This window comes from Piliocolobus tephrosceles, chromosome 2, assembly GCF_002776525.5.
Source record: "Piliocolobus tephrosceles isolate RC106 chromosome 2, ASM277652v3, whole genome shotgun sequence".
NCBI lineage: Eukaryota > Metazoa > Chordata > Mammalia > Primates > Cercopithecidae > Piliocolobus > Piliocolobus tephrosceles.
The window spans coordinates 35756500-35774832 of record NC_045435.1 but is presented as its reverse complement, the minus strand read 5'-3'; the positions used below and the strand labels follow the sequence as shown (position 1 = coordinate 35774832).

Here is an 18333-nt window from a genome sequence, read left to right as displayed (position 1 = left end):
GAAAGGATCAGTGGAGTAAAAGATCCAGCTTTTCACTGATGATTATTTTTTATTTTTCAATTAAGATTCAAATTTATGGAAGTGGAAATTTTAAAACCTCGTTTTCCCTTAGACTGTGACATTTAACTTACATCTCTTTTTCTATTGATGAACCTAGTATTAAACAATAGTTTTTAGAGGAACTTTTACAAACTTAGTTTATTAGGTTTTCTTAAACATCTTAAAGTGGATTTATAAATTTAATATATTCTATTTTCCTTTTTCTTTAAACACTTCAACAATATTTCAGTTATCTATTGCTGTGTAATATCAATCCCTAAAATAGTGACTTAAAATAGTCCTAATAATTTGTTGTGCCCATGAGTGTGGGACCTGACTGGGCTCAGCTAGGCAGTTCTCACTCAGGGTTTCTCATGTTGTTTCAGTCAGATAGTGGCTCAGTCTAGAATCATCTCTAAGGCTTCTTCACTCACCTGTCTGGGAAGACTCAAACAGCTGAGGGCTGAAACAGCTGGGAATCCTTGGGCATCTCTCCCTCTCAATAGCTTTTTCGTTTTTGTTGCTGTGTGCTCTTTGTATCACTATATCACAATTTATTTATCCAATCTACAATTGATGGGCATTTGGATAGTTTCCAGCTTGGGGTAATTACAAATAGTGCTGCTATGAACATTCTTGTACCTGTCTTTTGGTATACATATGTATACATATCTTGGATATATACCTAGGAATGGAATTACTCAAGCATTGGGTAACCCTAGAGGGCTGTTGTGGAGAGTAACCAAAGCAATAAACAAACAACAAAAAAGTACACTGGGCCAGGTGCAGTGGCTCATGCCTATAGTCCCAGCACTTTGGGAGACCGAGGCAGGTGGCTCACTTGAGGTCAGGAGTTTAAGACCAGCCTGACCAACACGGTGAAACCCCGTCTGTACTAAAAAATACAAAAGGTAGCTGGGCGCGGTGGCAGGTGCCTATAATCCCAATTACTCAGGAGGCTGAGGCAGGAGAATTGCTTGAATAAGCTGAGAGGCAGAGGTTGCAGTGAGCCAAGATTTGCGCCATTACACTCCAGCCAGGGCAACAGAGCAAGACTCCATTTCAAAAAAAAAAGTACACTGTACACTGTAAATTGAGATTCAACATGACCTGGATGTGGTGCCACTGCCCAGCCTGGAGGGTCACCAAGGCAGGGCTGTCATTACACACCTATGGCACATAGTAGTGGTTTCTCAAGATCAGGACCTCTTTAATCCCTTTTACCTGCCAAAGAATCAGACCTTACATTGTCGAAGTTGTGCTTTTATTATCTAATGGTATTTGTAAGGCAAAAGACATTTGGATTTCAGTAGGATTTTTAGATAAATTTACAGGTTTTAAAAATTCGCCACAACAGTCTCTTTATATATTTGAAAAATAGCATTACATATATGTATAAAGCAAAAACCCATGAGAGACCCTGGGGAGAAGAATTGCTTGAAGGGGGAAACTAAGTCCATCTCCAATGTTCAGTACCTCTTCTCTTTCTGTTTTTCTTTATTTGAGACGGAGTCTCGCTCTGTTACCCAGGCTGGAGTGCAGTGGCACAATCTCGGCTCACTGCAAGCTCTGCCCCGTGGGTTCACACCATTCTCCTGCCTCAGCCTCCTGAGTAGCTGGGACTACAGGCACCCGCCACCACATCTGGCTAATTTTTTGTATTTTTTAGTAGAGATGGGGTTTCACAGTGTTAGCTAGGATGGTCTTAATCTCCTGACCTCGTGATCTGCTCACCTCGGCCTCCCAAAGTGCTGGGATTACAGGCGTGAGCCACTGTGCCGGGCCACACCTCTTCTCTTTCTATTTTTGACACCCTGATTTCCTGTAGACACCCACACAAATCTTGAGGTAGAAGTGAAAACAATACCGTCAGCAGTTTTACGTCTGTCTTTGTCATTGAATTCATGCACTGACATGTGCCTCCTCAGAAATTTATCTGGTGACTATACTTTATTTCACTGTGGTTCACTTCTGCGATACCATCCTTCCTGAAAGTGTCTTTACCCAGCACGTGATCACCAACTGCCACGTGATTGCGTCACTGCCACAGGGGAGCCCAGGACACAGCACACAAATCAGATTAGTCCAGCCTGTAAACTGAGCCTTTGCTTAATAGCCTGGAATTGCCCTCCACCCCTCAGCCCTCAGGCTTGAAATCCTATTCACCCCTCAAACCTAATACACATGTCCTCTCCCTGTGCACACTCTCTTGGCCTTCACCTCGCCCTCAGCATTGACCAATCCCCTTCAGGACTCGCAGAGTCCTCTGGGACCACCCCCCTCAGCTCTCATCCCTCGCTAGGCACTTGAGGGCTGGGGAAGTCTTACTTATTTGCTGTGGCCCCAGCACATCACACAGGGCCACTTGTGTGACATTTAGTTGGTAATTCTTAAATGTTGGTTAAACTCAGCTGTTAACTGCTAGCAGGACAATTCATGTGCACATTTCGGCAAGGGTAAGGTTAACACTTGGGGTTTTAAAGATTTCTAGTTCCACTTTCCAGTTTTCTTTTCTTCTCTCCCTATTCAAACCAGCAGGAAAAGAGAGTAGTAGTTCAGGGATTGGTGCCAAAATCCAGAGCCTCATCAGGGGGAATACACAAGAAGGGACAGATCTCAGATGCATTTTAAGATATTGAGAGACAGAGTCTGAGTATAAATTGGGGGAAGGAGGCAAACAGCTTTAAAAAAAATTCTTTTTAGCACTGTGATGTTCTGAGTCAAAGATGACTCAGGCTTCAAGCCTGGATGATTGGATCGTGGTGGCAACTATAACCATAAAAAGAGGAGGAATAACTAGGGAAGATGTCGATTTCCTTTTGGATGGATTGAGTTTTGACTCTTGTCAGGACACTAAGTGGACACAGAAATGCAAACAGTTGTTTTCATAGATGAGGGTGAATGCTAAGGATCAGAGAGGATTCCAAGGCCTTCTTAGGGCCTAGGAAGACTCAGGCACTGGAAACTGTCATCACCCCCATGTTCTTCTTAAGGGTACAAAACCTAACTCCTCTGAGATGGTGGAGCAGCGGGGAGTTGTGATGGTCATCCCAGAGCTCGGGGTGTGCCCAAGAGTGAGATCGGATATGTGTTTGTGGCTGGTGGGGATCAGCGTATGTCACTTTCAGAATGTCAGACTTGGGACCACTCAACCAGGAGATCAAGGGCTGGCTGAGAATTCAGCAATTACAGAAGATTTATGTTTCAATGTAATATCCTTTTTCCTACAGAGATTGAAAACTTTTAAAATATAATATTGACACATACAATTTTAAAACAAGATGAGTACGTGAAGGCCATTCCTGGCACTTATGAAAAGACATTAAGCCCTCCTTTAAAGTTAAGCCTCTCTGTGCCTGACTTTCTCTCCCTGCCTTTGTCTATGCCACTAAGATTACTGCCTTTAATTCAATTCACGGAGCTTTTATTGTATGCTTACAATGAGTTACAGTGTTTTGGGGACACAGTGAAAGAGAAAACATAGCCCCTGCTTTTAAAGACCTTACAATCTCATCATAGAGGCCTGACATACATGCAGTAAGCTATCAACCACCATTGCAAGGCAGCATAGTTACTGACTGATAGAACATATGGGTGACCAGGTTCCCTGGGGAAGATAGAAATGGAAGTGGACCCTGAATTATTGGTAGAATATAAAAGTGGGGGGGGGGGGGGAAGGAGAAGGAGCAAAAAGACATGGAGATAACATTGACCATAGTATGTTTTAGGGGAATACTGGCTTCAGCACACTGGGAAAATGGCAGATAATTTTAGTTAGGCAGAGTAGGGCCAGACTGAAGAACCCTATTTAGCTAATACATCTTGGTTGCAAGTGCTAGAAACCAACGTGAACAGGCTAAACTGTATAAAAACATGGTGGTTAGAGCTCAGATTCTGAAGTCAGATGGCCTTGGTGTGAATCCTGATTTTATCCATTGCTAACTATAGTGGACAAGTTACTTAATTTCCTTGTCCCTGTTTCCTCATATGTAAAATGAAGTAATACATGGATTTATCAGGAATATCAAATAAGATAATTTGTGTAAGCTAACTGGAACTTTACCTGGCATATACTAACTGCTCAGGAAGTTTTATCTTTTTTGTTGATAATGTTGACGATGTTGATAATTATGATGACGAAGCAAAGGAGAACTTATAAGGACACGGGGGTGCCTTATAGAATTCAAAGGCAGAAATGCCTCTAGATTTTAATATGGGACTAGATCAGAAAGCCATCAGGGAAAGCGGAAAGCCGTCAGGGACCCAGTCAACATCTTCTGTTTCTGTTTCTCTTAGGAGAACTGCAACATGTTTCTGTTTTCCAACAGAGCAGTCTTTCCTGTTTCTCTGTTCTCACAGTGGAATATGTTCGCCCTCAGCTGCTGAGTTCATGTGGAACAATTCCAACTACCAGAAGACAAGTATGGCAGCCTCTTAGTCATAATTTCAGACTTTCAGGAAGGAAATCTACCTTGTCCAGATTCAGTCACGTGTCTATTTCTGGTCCACTCAGCTGGGCCTGAGGACAGGGTCATGCAGTACAATTGGGGCTGCCCATCTTCTAGATGGAGATCAGTTCTTAGAGAGAGGAATGACTCTTAAGTTCAAAAGACACTCAAGCTCTTTCCCTTCGGTGCGCCACTGAAGATTCTGGTGTCACCATGGGCCGCCGCCCCACTGGTGTTACCAATATTGTAAGAACAGCCCAAAGCCTCTCTTCTGGCGAGGTGTTCCTGATGCCAAGATTCCCATCTTTGACCTGGGGCAGAAGTGGGCAAAAGTGGTTGACTTTCCGCTCTGTGGCTACATGGCGTCAGATGAATGGAGCCCTGGAGGCTGCCCGAATTTGTGCCAATAAGTACATGATAAAAAGTTGTGGCAAAGATGGCTTTCACATCTGAGGGCGGCTCCACCCCTTCCACGTTATGCACGTCAACAAGACGTTGTCCTGTGTTGGGCTGACAGGCTCCAAACAGGTATATGAGGTACCTCTGAAAAGCCCCAGGGCACTGTGGACAGGGTTCACACTGGTCAAGTCATCATGTCAATCAGCACCAAGCTGCAGAACAAGAAGTATGCGATTGAGGCCCTGAGCAGGGCCAAGGCCGAGTTCCCTGGCCACCAGAAGATCCACATCTCAAAGAGGTGGGGCATTACCAAGTTCAATGTGGATGAATGCGAAGACACGGTGGCCGAGAAACAGCTCATTTCAGATGACTGTGGGGTCAAGTACATCCCCAATCGTGGCCCTCTGGACAAGTGGTGGGCCTCTTGAGAGAACTCATGAGAGAACTCATGAGAGCTTCCACTATGCTGCCCCTCCTAATGCCCAACAATAAATCCTACTTTCTGTCCACCTGAAAAAAAAAAAAAAAAAAAAAAAGACACCTCAAACTGACTAGGTATCTACTACAGCAGTGGTCCCCAAGCATTTTGGCACCAGGGACTGGTTTTGTGGAAGACAGTTTTTCCACAGACCAGTGCAGTGCGGGGACAGTGGGGAGGGGGATGGTTTCAGGATGAAACTGTTCCACCTGAGATCATCAGGCAGTAGTTAGGTTCTCATAAGGAAAGCACAATCTGGATCCCTTGCATGAGCAGTTCACAGTAGGGTTCACTCTCCTAGAATCCAGTGCCACAGCTGACCTGACAGGAGATGGAGCTCCTGTGGTAAAGTTCACTCACCCAGGGGTTGAGGACTCCTGTACTAGAGCACTCTAGTCTTCTGAGCTGAGGAACATGATTTTTAAGACAATGTTATTCATTTAGGAATTCCAATGTCTGGTAAACGACCACTGAGGTCTCAGGATCTGAGTGGGAAAATGAGTATATTCTATACTTCAGGCTCTATTGAGGATAATGTTAAGGAAAATTGCATTCCAAATTTGTCTCTGAAATAGATCTTTGTGGTCCAAGAGTGAAGATAAGTTATGCATATGTAGCAGAATATCTTTTTGATATAGTAACCAATGTAAATTTTTCCAAGAATTGCCTGTGAGCCTATGACGCTATCCTTTTTGGGCAATAGATCATGAAAGATCTGGTGCTTCAGGGAAGACTGACAGAGCAGAAGCAAAAACAAAAGGGTCAAGGCAGATTTGTGGCTTTAGCTGTTTTTCAAAATGATGTAGAATAATATCTAATTGAGAAAGACAATAAAGATTAGAGTAGCAATTATCACACTAGAGAATAGAAAACCAAAGTTAATTCCTTGAGAAGATCAATGAAATTGTCAAATCTTTATCTAGACTTACCAAGAAAAAAAGAGAGAAGACTTAAATTACTCAAATCAGGAATAAGAGAGGAGACATCATTACTGACCTTATAGAAATAAAAAGAATCACAAGAGAATACAGCAAATAATTGTGTACCAACAAATTAGATAACTTAAATAAAATGGACAATTCTTAGAAAGGTACAAATTACTGAAATAGACTCAAGAGAAAAAGAAAATCTGAATACATCTATAACAAGTGAAGAGATTAAATTAGTGAAAAACTACTCGCCAAGAAAAGCCAACACTGAGATGGCTTCACTGGTGAATTCTGCCAATAATGAAGCCTCAGACTTGAAAATACTTCCCAGGACCACTTATTTATTCATTTTCTAACAAATATTCGAGAACCTACTGTATGCTAGGGACTTGGAGTACAACAGTAGACAAGACAAGGTCCCTGCTGCCCAAGGGCTTGATTTGTCGTGAGAAGAGTTTTAATCAAGGCACAGTTTGTGAGCTGCAAGGGAAACTATTGTGAACTCACGGAGTCTGCATAAGACTTTATGGAATGCTGGGTTTGTGCGCAAACAACTGTTGATCTGACTGCAGTCACCTCCATCCATGCTTCCATCTCCTCTCTCCTCTCCCCTATCCTTCTGCTCCCACCTTTCTCTCCCTCTGTTGAAGCAGCCAGCCCTGCTATTCAGAAGTGAGTACCCATATCTTCTTTGCTGTTAACCACTCTGCAGTTGCTAGACAATCTCACCTGTAGACACAGGAGTGGAAGGTCTTTCCTACGTCTATTCTCAAAGTGTGGATCATCAGACCTCGAAAGAGGATAGGAAGTCATTTTCTCCCTTATCAACCCATCCCAATCTCTCCCTGGCATCTTGTGCTCCAGATGTTGGGGACAGCATTCCAAAATGCTGCTGGAGATGGGCTCTCTCCCACCTGTCACCAAGCTGTGCAGTGGGAACCAAGCTCCCACAGCCTCTAGTATAAGGAATCTTAAACAACATTCATCTGAAAATCTAGTGATGATTAATACAGGAACGTCCCCTGTATTATTTTTTTTCTTTTCTTTTTTTCTTTTTCTTTTCTTTCTTTTTTTTTTTTTTTTTTGAGACAGAGTTTCACTCTTGTTGCCCAGGCTGGAGTGCAATGGCACAGTCTCAGCTCAGTGCAACCTCCACCTCCCAGGTTCAAGCGATTCTCCTGCCTCAGCCTCCCAAGTAGCTAGGATTACAGGTGCCCACCACCATACCTGGCTAATTTTTGTATTTTTAGTAGAGACAGGGTTTCACCATGTTGGCCAGGCTGGTCTCGAACTCCTGACCTCAGGTGATCCGCCCGCCTCAGCCTCCCAAAGTGCTGGGATTATAGGCATGAGCCACTGTGCCCGACTGGGTCTGAATATTTTCTGTAAGAAATGCTAGCACACCTCTCAAAGGCCCTATAACCTTTTTTTCATCCTTCACAACTTTCTTCCTTAGCCAACTGAGGTTTGTCTGGGTTCACAGTCAGCGGCACTACACAAGCTCGGCTGGAATGCCTGGCTCTGGGGATTGACAGTGTGGCTCACCTGGCTGCAGGGCTGGCTTCCTGGGCATGCGACCTGTACACCTGGGCACAGGGCTCCACTCAGGCCCCACACTTGGTTTCATGCTCTGCTGTCACCATCTTGAAATTCTCAACTTTTTAAATAAGGAGGCTGCATTTTTATCTTGCACTGGACCCTGCGAATTATGTATCCAGTCCCACAGGGTTGCACTGTGGACCTTCAGGGGGACTTTCCTGTCATGTTTCTGAGGCTGGTTAGAGTGGTGATTAATCACCTGGCTCTGGGGCGGAAAACTGGCATTTGAATCCTGGCTCCTTTACTTACTAGACCTGTGATCTTGAAAGTTCCTCAGCCTCTTGATTTCTTTATCAGTAAAGTGGGATAATAATAGCATGTATCTCATAGGCTCGCTGAGACAATAAAATATGTTAATACGTATGACACACTCAGAATGGTGCCTGGAACATAGTAAAAAGCTGTGCAATGTTGGATGTTTTTGTTGCGCAGCTATTCCAAGGTCACATTGCTCTGTATCTTTCAGCAGTGTATTTTGCACTTGGTGGTGAATCTGCCTGTTGGATTTAATTAGCTCTGTAATAGTCTCTGTTCATGAAAAGACTTCAGCAGAGTGCGCAAAGTGGGTGTGGAAGGGAGACCCAAGCTCTGCTTTTGCTCTGCCACGGAGCAGAATTCCATGTTAGCTCTCCCTTTTCCTGACCCCGCAGACATCCCATCTACTTAAAGCCATGTTTCCCAAAGTGTGGGCCACGTACCCCTGGACAGGATGATTTTAGGTACCACATAGACCCAGCATTAAACAACATTCCATCTCATAGACAGTTATACATTTCTTATATCCTTTCCATCCGGTGATTATATATAGAAAAATGTCTCCACTCAGTGTTAATACTTTTTTTTTTGAGACAGAGTTTTGCTCTTGTTGCCCAGGCTGGAGTGCAATGGCTCGATCTCGGCTCACTGCAACCTCCGCCCCCTAGGTTCAAGCGATTCTCCTGCCTCAGCCTCCCGAGTAGCTGGGATTACAGGCGCCTGCCACCATGCCTGGCTAATGTTTTGTATTTTTAGTAGAGACAGGGTTTCACCATGTTGGCCAGGCTTGTCTTGAACTCTAGACCTCAGGTGATCCACCTGCCTCGGCCTCCCAAAGTGCTGGGATTATAGGCATGAACCACAACGCCTGGCCAATGTTGATAAATTTTTAACATCTCTCACATACTTGCAAATTTTCCCTTTTTAGTAAAGAAAAAATTTTGCCTCCTGAACATGAAAAGAAAAAAAAAAAAAAAAAAAAGGAAAAACTGGCCTGGGACTTTGAGCCTGCATCAGACCACAGTATCTAGTTGGAATGTTAAACATTATAATGTTCTCATTATATTTCTTTCTAGGATTAATTTATGAGTAGAGAAACTGGTTTTTCCATGTAAGGTAGTAATCCAAAGTTTCTGACTGGGGGCAAAATAACATGTGAGAAAGTGTAACGGTGTTTAAAAATAAGAAAATATTCGCAAAGAAACCCAGGGCTATGGCCAAAAGCAGAATGGAAGTGTGAGGCCACTGCAAAACAGATTGAGTCAGTTTAACACCAGTTAGCATCAACATCACAAAACATGATTTGTTGTTATTATTGTTGTTTTTGAGACAGAGTCTCACTCTGTCTCTTAGGCTGGAGTACAGTGGCATGATCTCAGCTCACTGCAACCTCTGCTTCCTGGGTTGAAGCAATTCTTGTGCCTCAGCCTCCTGAGTAGCTGGAATTACAGGAGTGTGCCACTACACCGACTAATTTACAGCTAATTTTTTTTTTTTTTTGTATTTTTAGTAGAGATGGGATTTCATCAGGTTGGTCAGGCTGGTCTTGAACTCCTGACCTCAAGTGATCCACCCGGCTTGGCCTCCCAAAGTGCTGGGATTACAAGTATGAACCACTGTGCCCGGCCCACAATATGATTTTCATCACAGAAATGTAATACACATTTGGAAATGAAGCAATGAGCAGTGGGGAAAACTACGGAAGAAGTATGTGCTAAGCAGTGTCTCCCAGGATGGCAAACGGAAGTGCAGCGTAATACAGCTCAGGGTAAGACTGTCTCCAGGGAGGAACCTGCGTGGAGTAAAGAGAAGGAAAAGGAAAGGAGGGTTTTTGGTTTGAGGAAAAATAGAAAATTGAAAGCCTACGTAGTAGGGAACATGTGTATTCTTTAGACATGACTGTGATCATGCAGACAGTTAAACATCTTTGTGAGCCTCACCTGTCCTTTTGGTTGCATTTCCAAGGCCTAGACGGAGGCCGAAGCTCTCAGTGCCCTGGCTGACTTGGCCCAGATGGAGTAATAGCAGCCTGTTGCTTCCATCATTCTCCCAGTCTTTATTGTGGACAGCAAATCAGCAAGTCAGCAGTTTCCTTTTAAAGCTCATTTATTTATGCTTTTAAAAAAGTGAATTTAAGAATAAAAGAATCCAGGGGAAACCTGGATTTAGGAAAGTGGTGAAGGCGTGTGCCATATCTGTTAGTTCCCCACGCCCTTCCCATCCACTCTACACCCTTCTCTGTCCTGCTGTATGCCCCAGGCCTGTTTAGGCCATGTCAATGTGTTATTTGCCCTCTGGCTTCTGTTGGGGGTCCATAATGGGGAGCACTAGCAGAAAAATGGGGGAGGAGGAACAGTGGAGTCAGAGAATCTGTGGTCCTGCTCCCTCCCTGCGGGGTTGCTGCTGGCTGACTGTGTCCCTGTACTGCAGGTCTGCAGCCCCCGGTGCTTCCCCTCCTTCTCTGGCCTCTTCAGGGGTAGCGTAGTAGCAGCTTCTACTGCCAGTAGCTTCAGGGAACTGCATTATCCCTGTGGTTTCCCCACAAAAGACTACGGCAAATAGTCCTTTTCTTAAATTCTCCCAACACAGATTGAGCGCACCATCTGTTTTTGGCTGGGCTGCAGCTGATACAAGGTTATTTACAAAGATCAAAGTTTGGGAAACAGTAACCCAGAGGAAATCTACCTGTATTCCCCAAGATCTCTCTGATCCCTCAAACCTTCCAGATATCCAGAGGAGGTAATGGTAAGGGTTAGTAAATGGTGCCATCTTCCTTCCCACCCTTCATCCCCTCTCTTGTTCCAAGTACTTCTTTTAGTTGCTATTTTAATACAGATAATGCAATACTGTTTTCTGCAATGCCACGGAGTATAAATCTCAACTTTTTGTAGGTAACAGAATTCCATTCAAGTAAAACAGTTAAATGATTCAGGTACTCCATTAAGTTTTATTTTTAAAAGATTATTTACTCTGTACATGTTTCTATTGAATCCTAAGTACAGATATCCGAGGAGCTAAAGCAAGTGCAGTTAAGTATGCATGGGAAAGCTAAAATGGGTATGTACATAAGATCAGCAACAGAAACCAAGCTCTGTAAAACGAGTTCTCCCTCCCCTCCAGGGTGGCTCATTATGGAGAAAATAAGAAAGAGCTTTGCCTTTCTCCATAGCAGTAATGGTCTACAATAAGCTGCACACATACATCCCTCATCACACCTCCCTCCAAAAAACAAAAAAATCGCAAGGAGATGTGTCCTGCCCAGGTTAAACTATACACAGGCTATCTTCAGGTCATGAGAAGCAGTCACGCTTGCTTGTAAGTTCACCGGTTCAGGTAAGCAGATCACCTTTTCTCTGGAAGAGAAGAGCAATACGAGAGCAGTGGCTGGTGAGGAGACAGGACTTGGCATTCTGTGGCTTTTGAATTTCCATGATGTCTGATGAAAGAAGTCTGCAGTCACCTACAATTAAGAGCCAGTTCCTATGGTCCAAGGGCCAGGGGGTGGTAAGGTTAATGACATAAATGCCTTTAGAGAAAGGGAAAGGGGATGTGGATTCTGGATCCACACCCATGAATGTGACCCATCATACGTTTGGAGTGGAGGTCACAGAGGAGAAAATATGCAATGAGAAAATTTTGTTCTAATGAAACCTTACATAGAAACCAGATATGTAGAACAAACACAGTGGAATTTCCCCAACCCAAGATGGTCCCACAGGAGGTTCTGGAAAGCTGGGTCTCTGTCATCTCTGCTTCTAAGATGGTAATCACTATGATGAGCTTGAATCTCAACAGGCAGCACATCTAAGGCCAGGACTGATCTTTGATGTGTGTGTGCATCTGGGGCGGAAGTGGATACTGAAGCTTCTTACCTGTGATTGACAGGCAAAAGGGCAGTGCAGAACCTCCCAATAATAGTAGTCCGGTCTTTTTTCCAAACTCGGTTGGAAGACTGAAACTTGAATTTCACTTGGTTTATCTGGCACTGTGGGGTGGCATGGGCTATGATTCCTTTCCCGTGAAGTTGCTGCTTAGGTCTGCAAGGAAAGGGGCAAGGGAAAGTGAAGGACTACAGCCCTTACGGCCTGTAATTTCCCTTTGGCTCCAATCAGGCTCTGCTGGTGGCACTGGTTGGCTGTCATGCACCAAGGGGTTAGCTCCTTGCCATAGTCCTTTGTGTCACCCTCACTAGCCCCTCTGCCCACACCTCCAGCTTTGAATATGACCAAGAAAGTAGTTGTTGATTTTTTAGAGTGAACAAGTAGACACTGCAACAGAATAGTAGCTCCTGGATTTTCATATCTGGAAAACCTGTTCCTCATTCTTGGATTCCCAGCTGGAGGAGACCTTCACCTTTACATCCAATTACCCAGAAGTAGAAACCCTCTTTTAGGACATTCCTTTTCAGAGAATTCTGTGTAAGGACTTTTCTGTTTTAGGCTAAGTATGAATGTGTGGGTGGGAACAGCGACAAGAAAACAGATCGTGAGGCACAGACAGAGCTGGGTGGAACCCAGGTTTTGTCTTCCCAGCTGTGTGGCTTTGGACAAGTTACCTAACCTGGCAAGGTGGCTGTGGAGTCACTAGCAACTAGGTGTAAGTCCCAGCTTCCCTACATGCTGCTATGAATTTGAACCACAGGGTTTGGTTCATACTGACTTCAGCCTAGGAGGCTCACAGTGAAAACAGTATCCAGTTCTGTCTTAACCCACCCTCTTGGCTTTGCCCCTCAGATTCCCTATCTGTTTAAAGATTCAGGCACCACTTTGGACTGAGGCAAAGATGAGGGAGGAGTATGAAGTGATCAACCTAGCAGGGTGCTTCCAAAAGGGCTGTGGTACCCTCTAGGTACTAGTACTGGAGACAAAAGCAAAAAATCGTGAGATTCAATAAGGACAGTCTTCATGCTGAGTGCAAGGCACAGCCCAGCCAGCAGAGCCTGAGGGTGGTGAGCAGGGGATCAGGGAGAGCGCCCAGCAGGGCTGCACAGCTAGGGAAGGAATTTGATTTGTGGGGCCCTTTGTGATCCTCCCTGGCCTCTGAGTGGGACTCTGAGAAAGAGGAAAGAAGGAAGGCGCTGCGTTCCTCTCGGCGGGGGCCGGGGGGTGTGGGGAGCCACCCTTGCCAACTCGGTTTCCTGTTCCTTTCTGGCCTTCACAGAGTGATGACAGGGCTTCTTTGTGTTCTTTTTGGTCCAGGGTTAGTCATATATCTTGTTTTTTCCTTCTAAGGGAAGATCATTATAATTTTGTTTAAAAACCAGTACCTCTTTTTTAAAATTCACAAGTCTTTTGAAATACCTCAGAGGAAAAAGTAAGATTGTTTCCTTTAAGAAACAGCTTAGATTGAAGAGTTTGTAAAATTCAAGGAATATGAAAAATCTTTTAAGTGAGTGATTTGGGGAGTTGGCCCAGGTTAATTCTCCAATTAGAAGGAAATCTTAGAGTCGCGTAAAGCTATAGAAATTTGGAGAAAGACCACACGTAACCTTCTCCCCATTTTTCCCCCAGTTTCTGATCTGCAAGAAGTGAGTCATGTTCTGGTGCCTTCTTCAAAAGAGTTATGTGAACCTGCTCGGGGAGGAAGAAGCGCTAATCTGTGGATGTTGACTGGAATTTCTCGGGGAGTTTTAAAGTGTAGCTGTGGAGCCTATGCCCAGAGACCTGATGTGATTGTTCTGGGGTGGGGGGCTTGGCATCAATATTTTTTAAAGCTCTCCAGGTGATTCTAATGTGCAGCCAGAGTTCTGGGTCATTTTCATGACTCCTGCCAGTGTTGCCGGACCTACCAATGGGCTAGAAGATGATGAAAACACCCTTCTAGAAGTAGCACAACCTTGAGCGGGTCTAATGAAAGGTATTTGGCTTACTGATACATCGCCACAGTCTGCAAGGCCCTGTGGGCACCTGCACACCTGTGTTGGAATCCTGATGGCTGTACGTAGCTGTGTGACCTTGGGTGAGCCAGAAGGAACACCAGGTAGTGGCCAGGGATTTGGGAGCGAAGAAGGGCGCTCCTTCCAGCAGAAACTTGTAGTGCCTCTTAGCAGAGTTCATGTCCAACATCCCAGCCTGAGAAACATCTCCAAACTCACATCTGATCTCATCACTGTCCTGTTTAAAACTCCCAGTGGCTCTCCAAACTACTCTCAGGATAAAAACCTGTCCTTCAAGGCCTGGCAGGGTCTGGCCCTGACTTGCCTCTCCAGCCTCACACCATTCCCATAACCCTAAATCTGTGCGCCATACACACCAGAGGTGTCACATTCTCCCTGAGCCTGGCCTGGGTAGCTCCTGGAAAGCCTCAAAATCTCTGCTCATCATTTCCTTAGACTCAGTCAGGCTCCGTCTTCCATGCTGTCACTCTCAGGGCGTTGCTGACACATTTAAGTGTGTATGCACTGGTCATTTCCCTGTTTGCTCTGGATTGATCTGTTCCCCTGCAGGTTCCCCCACCAGCAGGTTCCAGTGAAGTCTAACCCAGTGGAAGCAGGCTCAGGTGGGTGTCTGCTTTGGGCAGGGATTCCAGAGGGGCTGCACTTCCCATGGGTTCAGCTCCTGCCAAGCAGCCTTCTCTGTGGACCCAGCTTTGCCAGTGCCACTCCTGCTTTGCCTCTCTAGCTTAGGGTGGTAGTGGCTCCTGTTGTGAGTAATCTCTGCATTGTGTCCCCATCTCTCAGTTTTTCAGCTCATCCAACACACTTGTAATGAGTTCGCCGTGCTAAATTCCTTCTCTTGGACCTATCTCTGACTGAGACAGTGACAGTGACAGTGACATTATCTGACAGTCTGTCTCCCGCTGGCTTGTGAATAACTAACCAGTTGCTTTTTAAAGAAGTATGCACCATGGCTGCTGCCTTCCTATCCCCTGCAGGCTGTGGCTCCCTACAGTTGGGGTTCTTTACCCTCTCACTTCAAGCGTATTTCCACCAGTCCCCAAACCCAGTCTGCCCCAACAAAGGAAGGGAATGATTAGCCCCAGTTCCAGGAATCACCCATCATCAAGCCCTCCTGGCCACTAGTCTGGCCCTCAGCTTGCACTCCTTTGCTGACTGACCCTGTGCCTCAGATTCCATTCTGGTAACTAACCTAGAACTGCTCTCCTTTCCCAAGAGTGGGTGCTCTCCAGGCTCTGGCTAGCCCTGCCTGGACTGGTGACTGAGGCCCTCCTCCCTACTGACATCCCTGATACCCGCACGGCCTGGATTCCAGAGTACTGTTTTCCCTCAGGGACCTGATTCCTACGTCCTCTCTACCATGTTGGCCTGGCATGTTGTGACACGCTGTCCCTGCTGCCTGCCTGCCGTGCCTGCTCTCATCTGAATCTGTTATAGTTGGACCCACTACTGAGCATCTCCCCAGCATGTGTCTGTGGCTGGATCTATAGTAGGTGCTGCCCCCAGCCGAGCTGGCTGGGCCCCGGAATCAGCAATCACACAGTGCCTGACCTGGGTTGTCCATGTGTGTAAAATGAAAAAGTAACCAGCTCCTAAGGGAAGGGGTCAACCAGGTGGGACACTTACGTACATGGTGATCCTAGATGAGAAGCTGACGTTACTGCTAAGGAAGGTAACCTCGATGTTGGTGTCCTTTTTTCTCAGTTCCTTCAAGTGAAACTCCACGAGGCTGTGATGCACTAGGAAACCGAAGCACAACAGAGACTGGGCCAGAGGGCAGAAAGCGCAATGAGCAAAAACCCCAGAGAGCAGCAGTGTGGTTGGGAATCTTGGCTCTATCTCTTAGTAGTTGTGTGCCCAGGAGGAGATTACCTATAATCTCAGATCCTCAGTTTCCTCAAGTGTAAATAGACACTTGGCCGGGTGCAGTGGCTCATGCCTGTATTCCCAGAACTTTGGGAGGCCGAGGCGGGCGGATCACCTGAGGTCAGGAGTTTGAGACCAGCCTGACCAACATGGTGAAACCCCATCTCTATTAAAAATACAAAAATTAGCTGGGTGTGGTGGCGCACATCTGTAATCCCAGCTACTCAGGAGGCTGAGACAGGAGAATCGCTTGAACTCAGGAGGCAGAGGTTGCAGCGAGCAGAAATCGCACCACTGCACTCCAGCCTGGGCGGCAGAGCAAGACTCCATTTCAAAAAAACAACAACAAAAAAAGTAGACACTCTAGGTCTGAGATAAATGGGTTAATATGTATGAAGTCCTCAGGCCAGTGCCGGTGCCTAGGAAGCATTCAGTAATGTTGGTTTTTGTTATTTTGTAATACTAATGTTTTACTTCCCCTTGTTTGCTGACATTTTCATGGTGGGATGATCTTGAATGAGCCAAGTGCATCTGTCATATACGGCTATCCTTTGAATGTTTGTGTCCCCTTCAAGTTCATGTTTAAACTGAATGCTCTGTGCAACAGTATTGACAGGTGGGGCCTTTGGGGGAAGGGATTACATCATGGGGGCTCTGCTATCATGAATGAAATAGTGCCTTATACAAGGGCTCAAGGGAATTGGCAAGGCCCTTTTTTGACGTCCTGCCTTCTGCTCTGTGTGAACGCAGTATCTGTCCCCTCTGGAGAACGCAACAGCAAAGCACCTTCTTGGAAGCAGAGAGTGCAACCCTTATAGACATGGAATGCCGGCGCCTTGATCTGGGACTTCCCAGGCTTCAGAGCTGTGGGAAAATAAATTTCTGAGCTTTGTAAGTTACCCAGTCTCAGGTACGGTGTCATAGTAGCACAAATAGACTAAGACATAAACTAAAGATTTAACTCGTAAGGTCAGGCACGGTGGCTCACTCCTGTAATCCCAGCACTTTGGGAGGCCAAGGTGGGCAGATCACCTGAGGTCAGAAGTTTGAGACCAGCCTGGTCAACACGGTGAAACCCTGTCTCTACTAAAAATATAAAAATTAGCCAGACATGGTGGCGGGCACCTGTAATCCCAGCTACTCAGGAAGCTGAGGCAGGAGAAGCACTTGAACCCGGGAGGCAGAGGTTGCAGTGAGCCGAGATGGCGCCATTGCACTCCAGCCTGGGCGACAAGAGTGAAACTCTGTCTCAAAAAAAAAAGAGAGAGAGAGATTTAACTCATAAAATATAGCAACAGCCCTGCTCCCTCTCCACATACCCATCGTCAGGGAAGGAGGCTGTGCGTGTAGGAGACTGCTCCTCTCCCTGCGGCCACTGGTTGCGTATGTGGCATCCAGACTCTCCTTTGAGCAGCGTGGATGCTGGAGCTCTCAAGGTGAGTATCGCCAACATAGACTGGGTGTACAACCTGGGCCACGGTGATATCCCTGGGACCTGTTGTCCCTCTGACAAAGAAGGGAAGAAAGATTACAGGCCAGGCATGGTGGCTCACACCTGAAATCCTGGTATTTTGGGAGGCCAAGGTGGGCAGATAACTTGAGCCCAGGAGTTCAAGACCAGCCTGGGCCACATGGCAAGACCCAGTCTCTACAAAAAAACAAAAACAAAAAATTAGCTGGGCATGTGGTGTGTGCCTATAGTCCCAGCTACTTGGGAGGCTGAGATGGGAGGATCACCTGAGCCAGGGAAGTTGTGGCTGCAGTGAACCGTGACTGTGCCACCACACTCCAGCCTGGGTGACAGTGGGAGACCCTGTCTCAAAAAAAAATAAAAATAAGAATTAAAAAATTTAAGAAAAGCCAGGCGCAGTGGCTCATGCCTGTAATCCCAGCACTTTGGGAGGCTCAGGCGGGCAGATCACCTGAGGTCAAGAGTTCGAGACTAGCCATGGTGAAACCCTGTCTCTACTAAAAATACAAAAAAAACTAGCCAGTCATGGTGGCGGATGCCTGTAATCCCAGTTACTCAGTAGGCTGAGGCAGAAGAATTGCTTGAACCCAAGAGGCAGAGGTTGCAGTGAGCCGAGATCGTGCCACTGTTCTCCAGCCTGGGTGACAGAGTAAGACTCTGGCTCTAAATAAATAAATAAATAAATAAATAAATAAATAAATAAATAAATAAGAAAAGAAAGATTACAGTTTCCCTAACACACTGTCCTTTTTTTATTAAGGAGTAGGTGCACCTGGTGGCATTTTGCAATTGCTTTAGTCTCAGGGAATTTTCCCAGGCTCCTTTGGTGATGGAGACATAGCTAGAGATGCAATCCTTCGCCTCTACTCTACCTGTACTTTTTCATTTGCCATATTTGATGGGCTAACATTGGGAAGGGGAACATAAACTGGATGCAGGTGAACTCAGCACTA

General features: G+C 45.6%; 1 protein-coding gene and 1 pseudogene across 4 annotated transcripts in view; one reads left to right on the top strand and one right to left on the bottom strand.

Annotated features, from left to right (window-relative positions):
- The first annotated feature begins 3168 nt into the window (after positions 1 to 3168).
- On the top strand, positions 3169 to 5314 carry LOC111542277 (annotated as a pseudogene).
- Positions 5315 to 11074: 5760 nt separating this feature from the next.
- Positions 11075 to 18333, bottom strand: part of PLA1A (phospholipase A1 member A) — a 32464-nt gene continuing 25205 nt past the window's right edge. Inside the window, exons 9-11 of one of the 4 annotated variants that reach the window (XR_002731963.1) lie at positions 15670 to 15782; positions 12020 to 12184; positions 11075 to 11500 (exon numbers count right to left, since the gene is read on the bottom strand). Coding sequence is in view for 3 of the 4 variants with exons in the window: in XM_023214130.1 (XP_023069898.1) it covers positions 11490 to 11583; positions 12020 to 12184; positions 15674 to 15782 (368 nt within the window). In the remaining variant the exon portion in view is untranslated. Of the gene's footprint in view, positions 11608 to 12019; positions 12185 to 15669; positions 15783 to 18333 lie in introns of all 4 variants that reach the window. The other 3 variants (XM_023214130.1, XM_023214141.1, XM_023214150.1) reach the window with 3 other exon arrangements.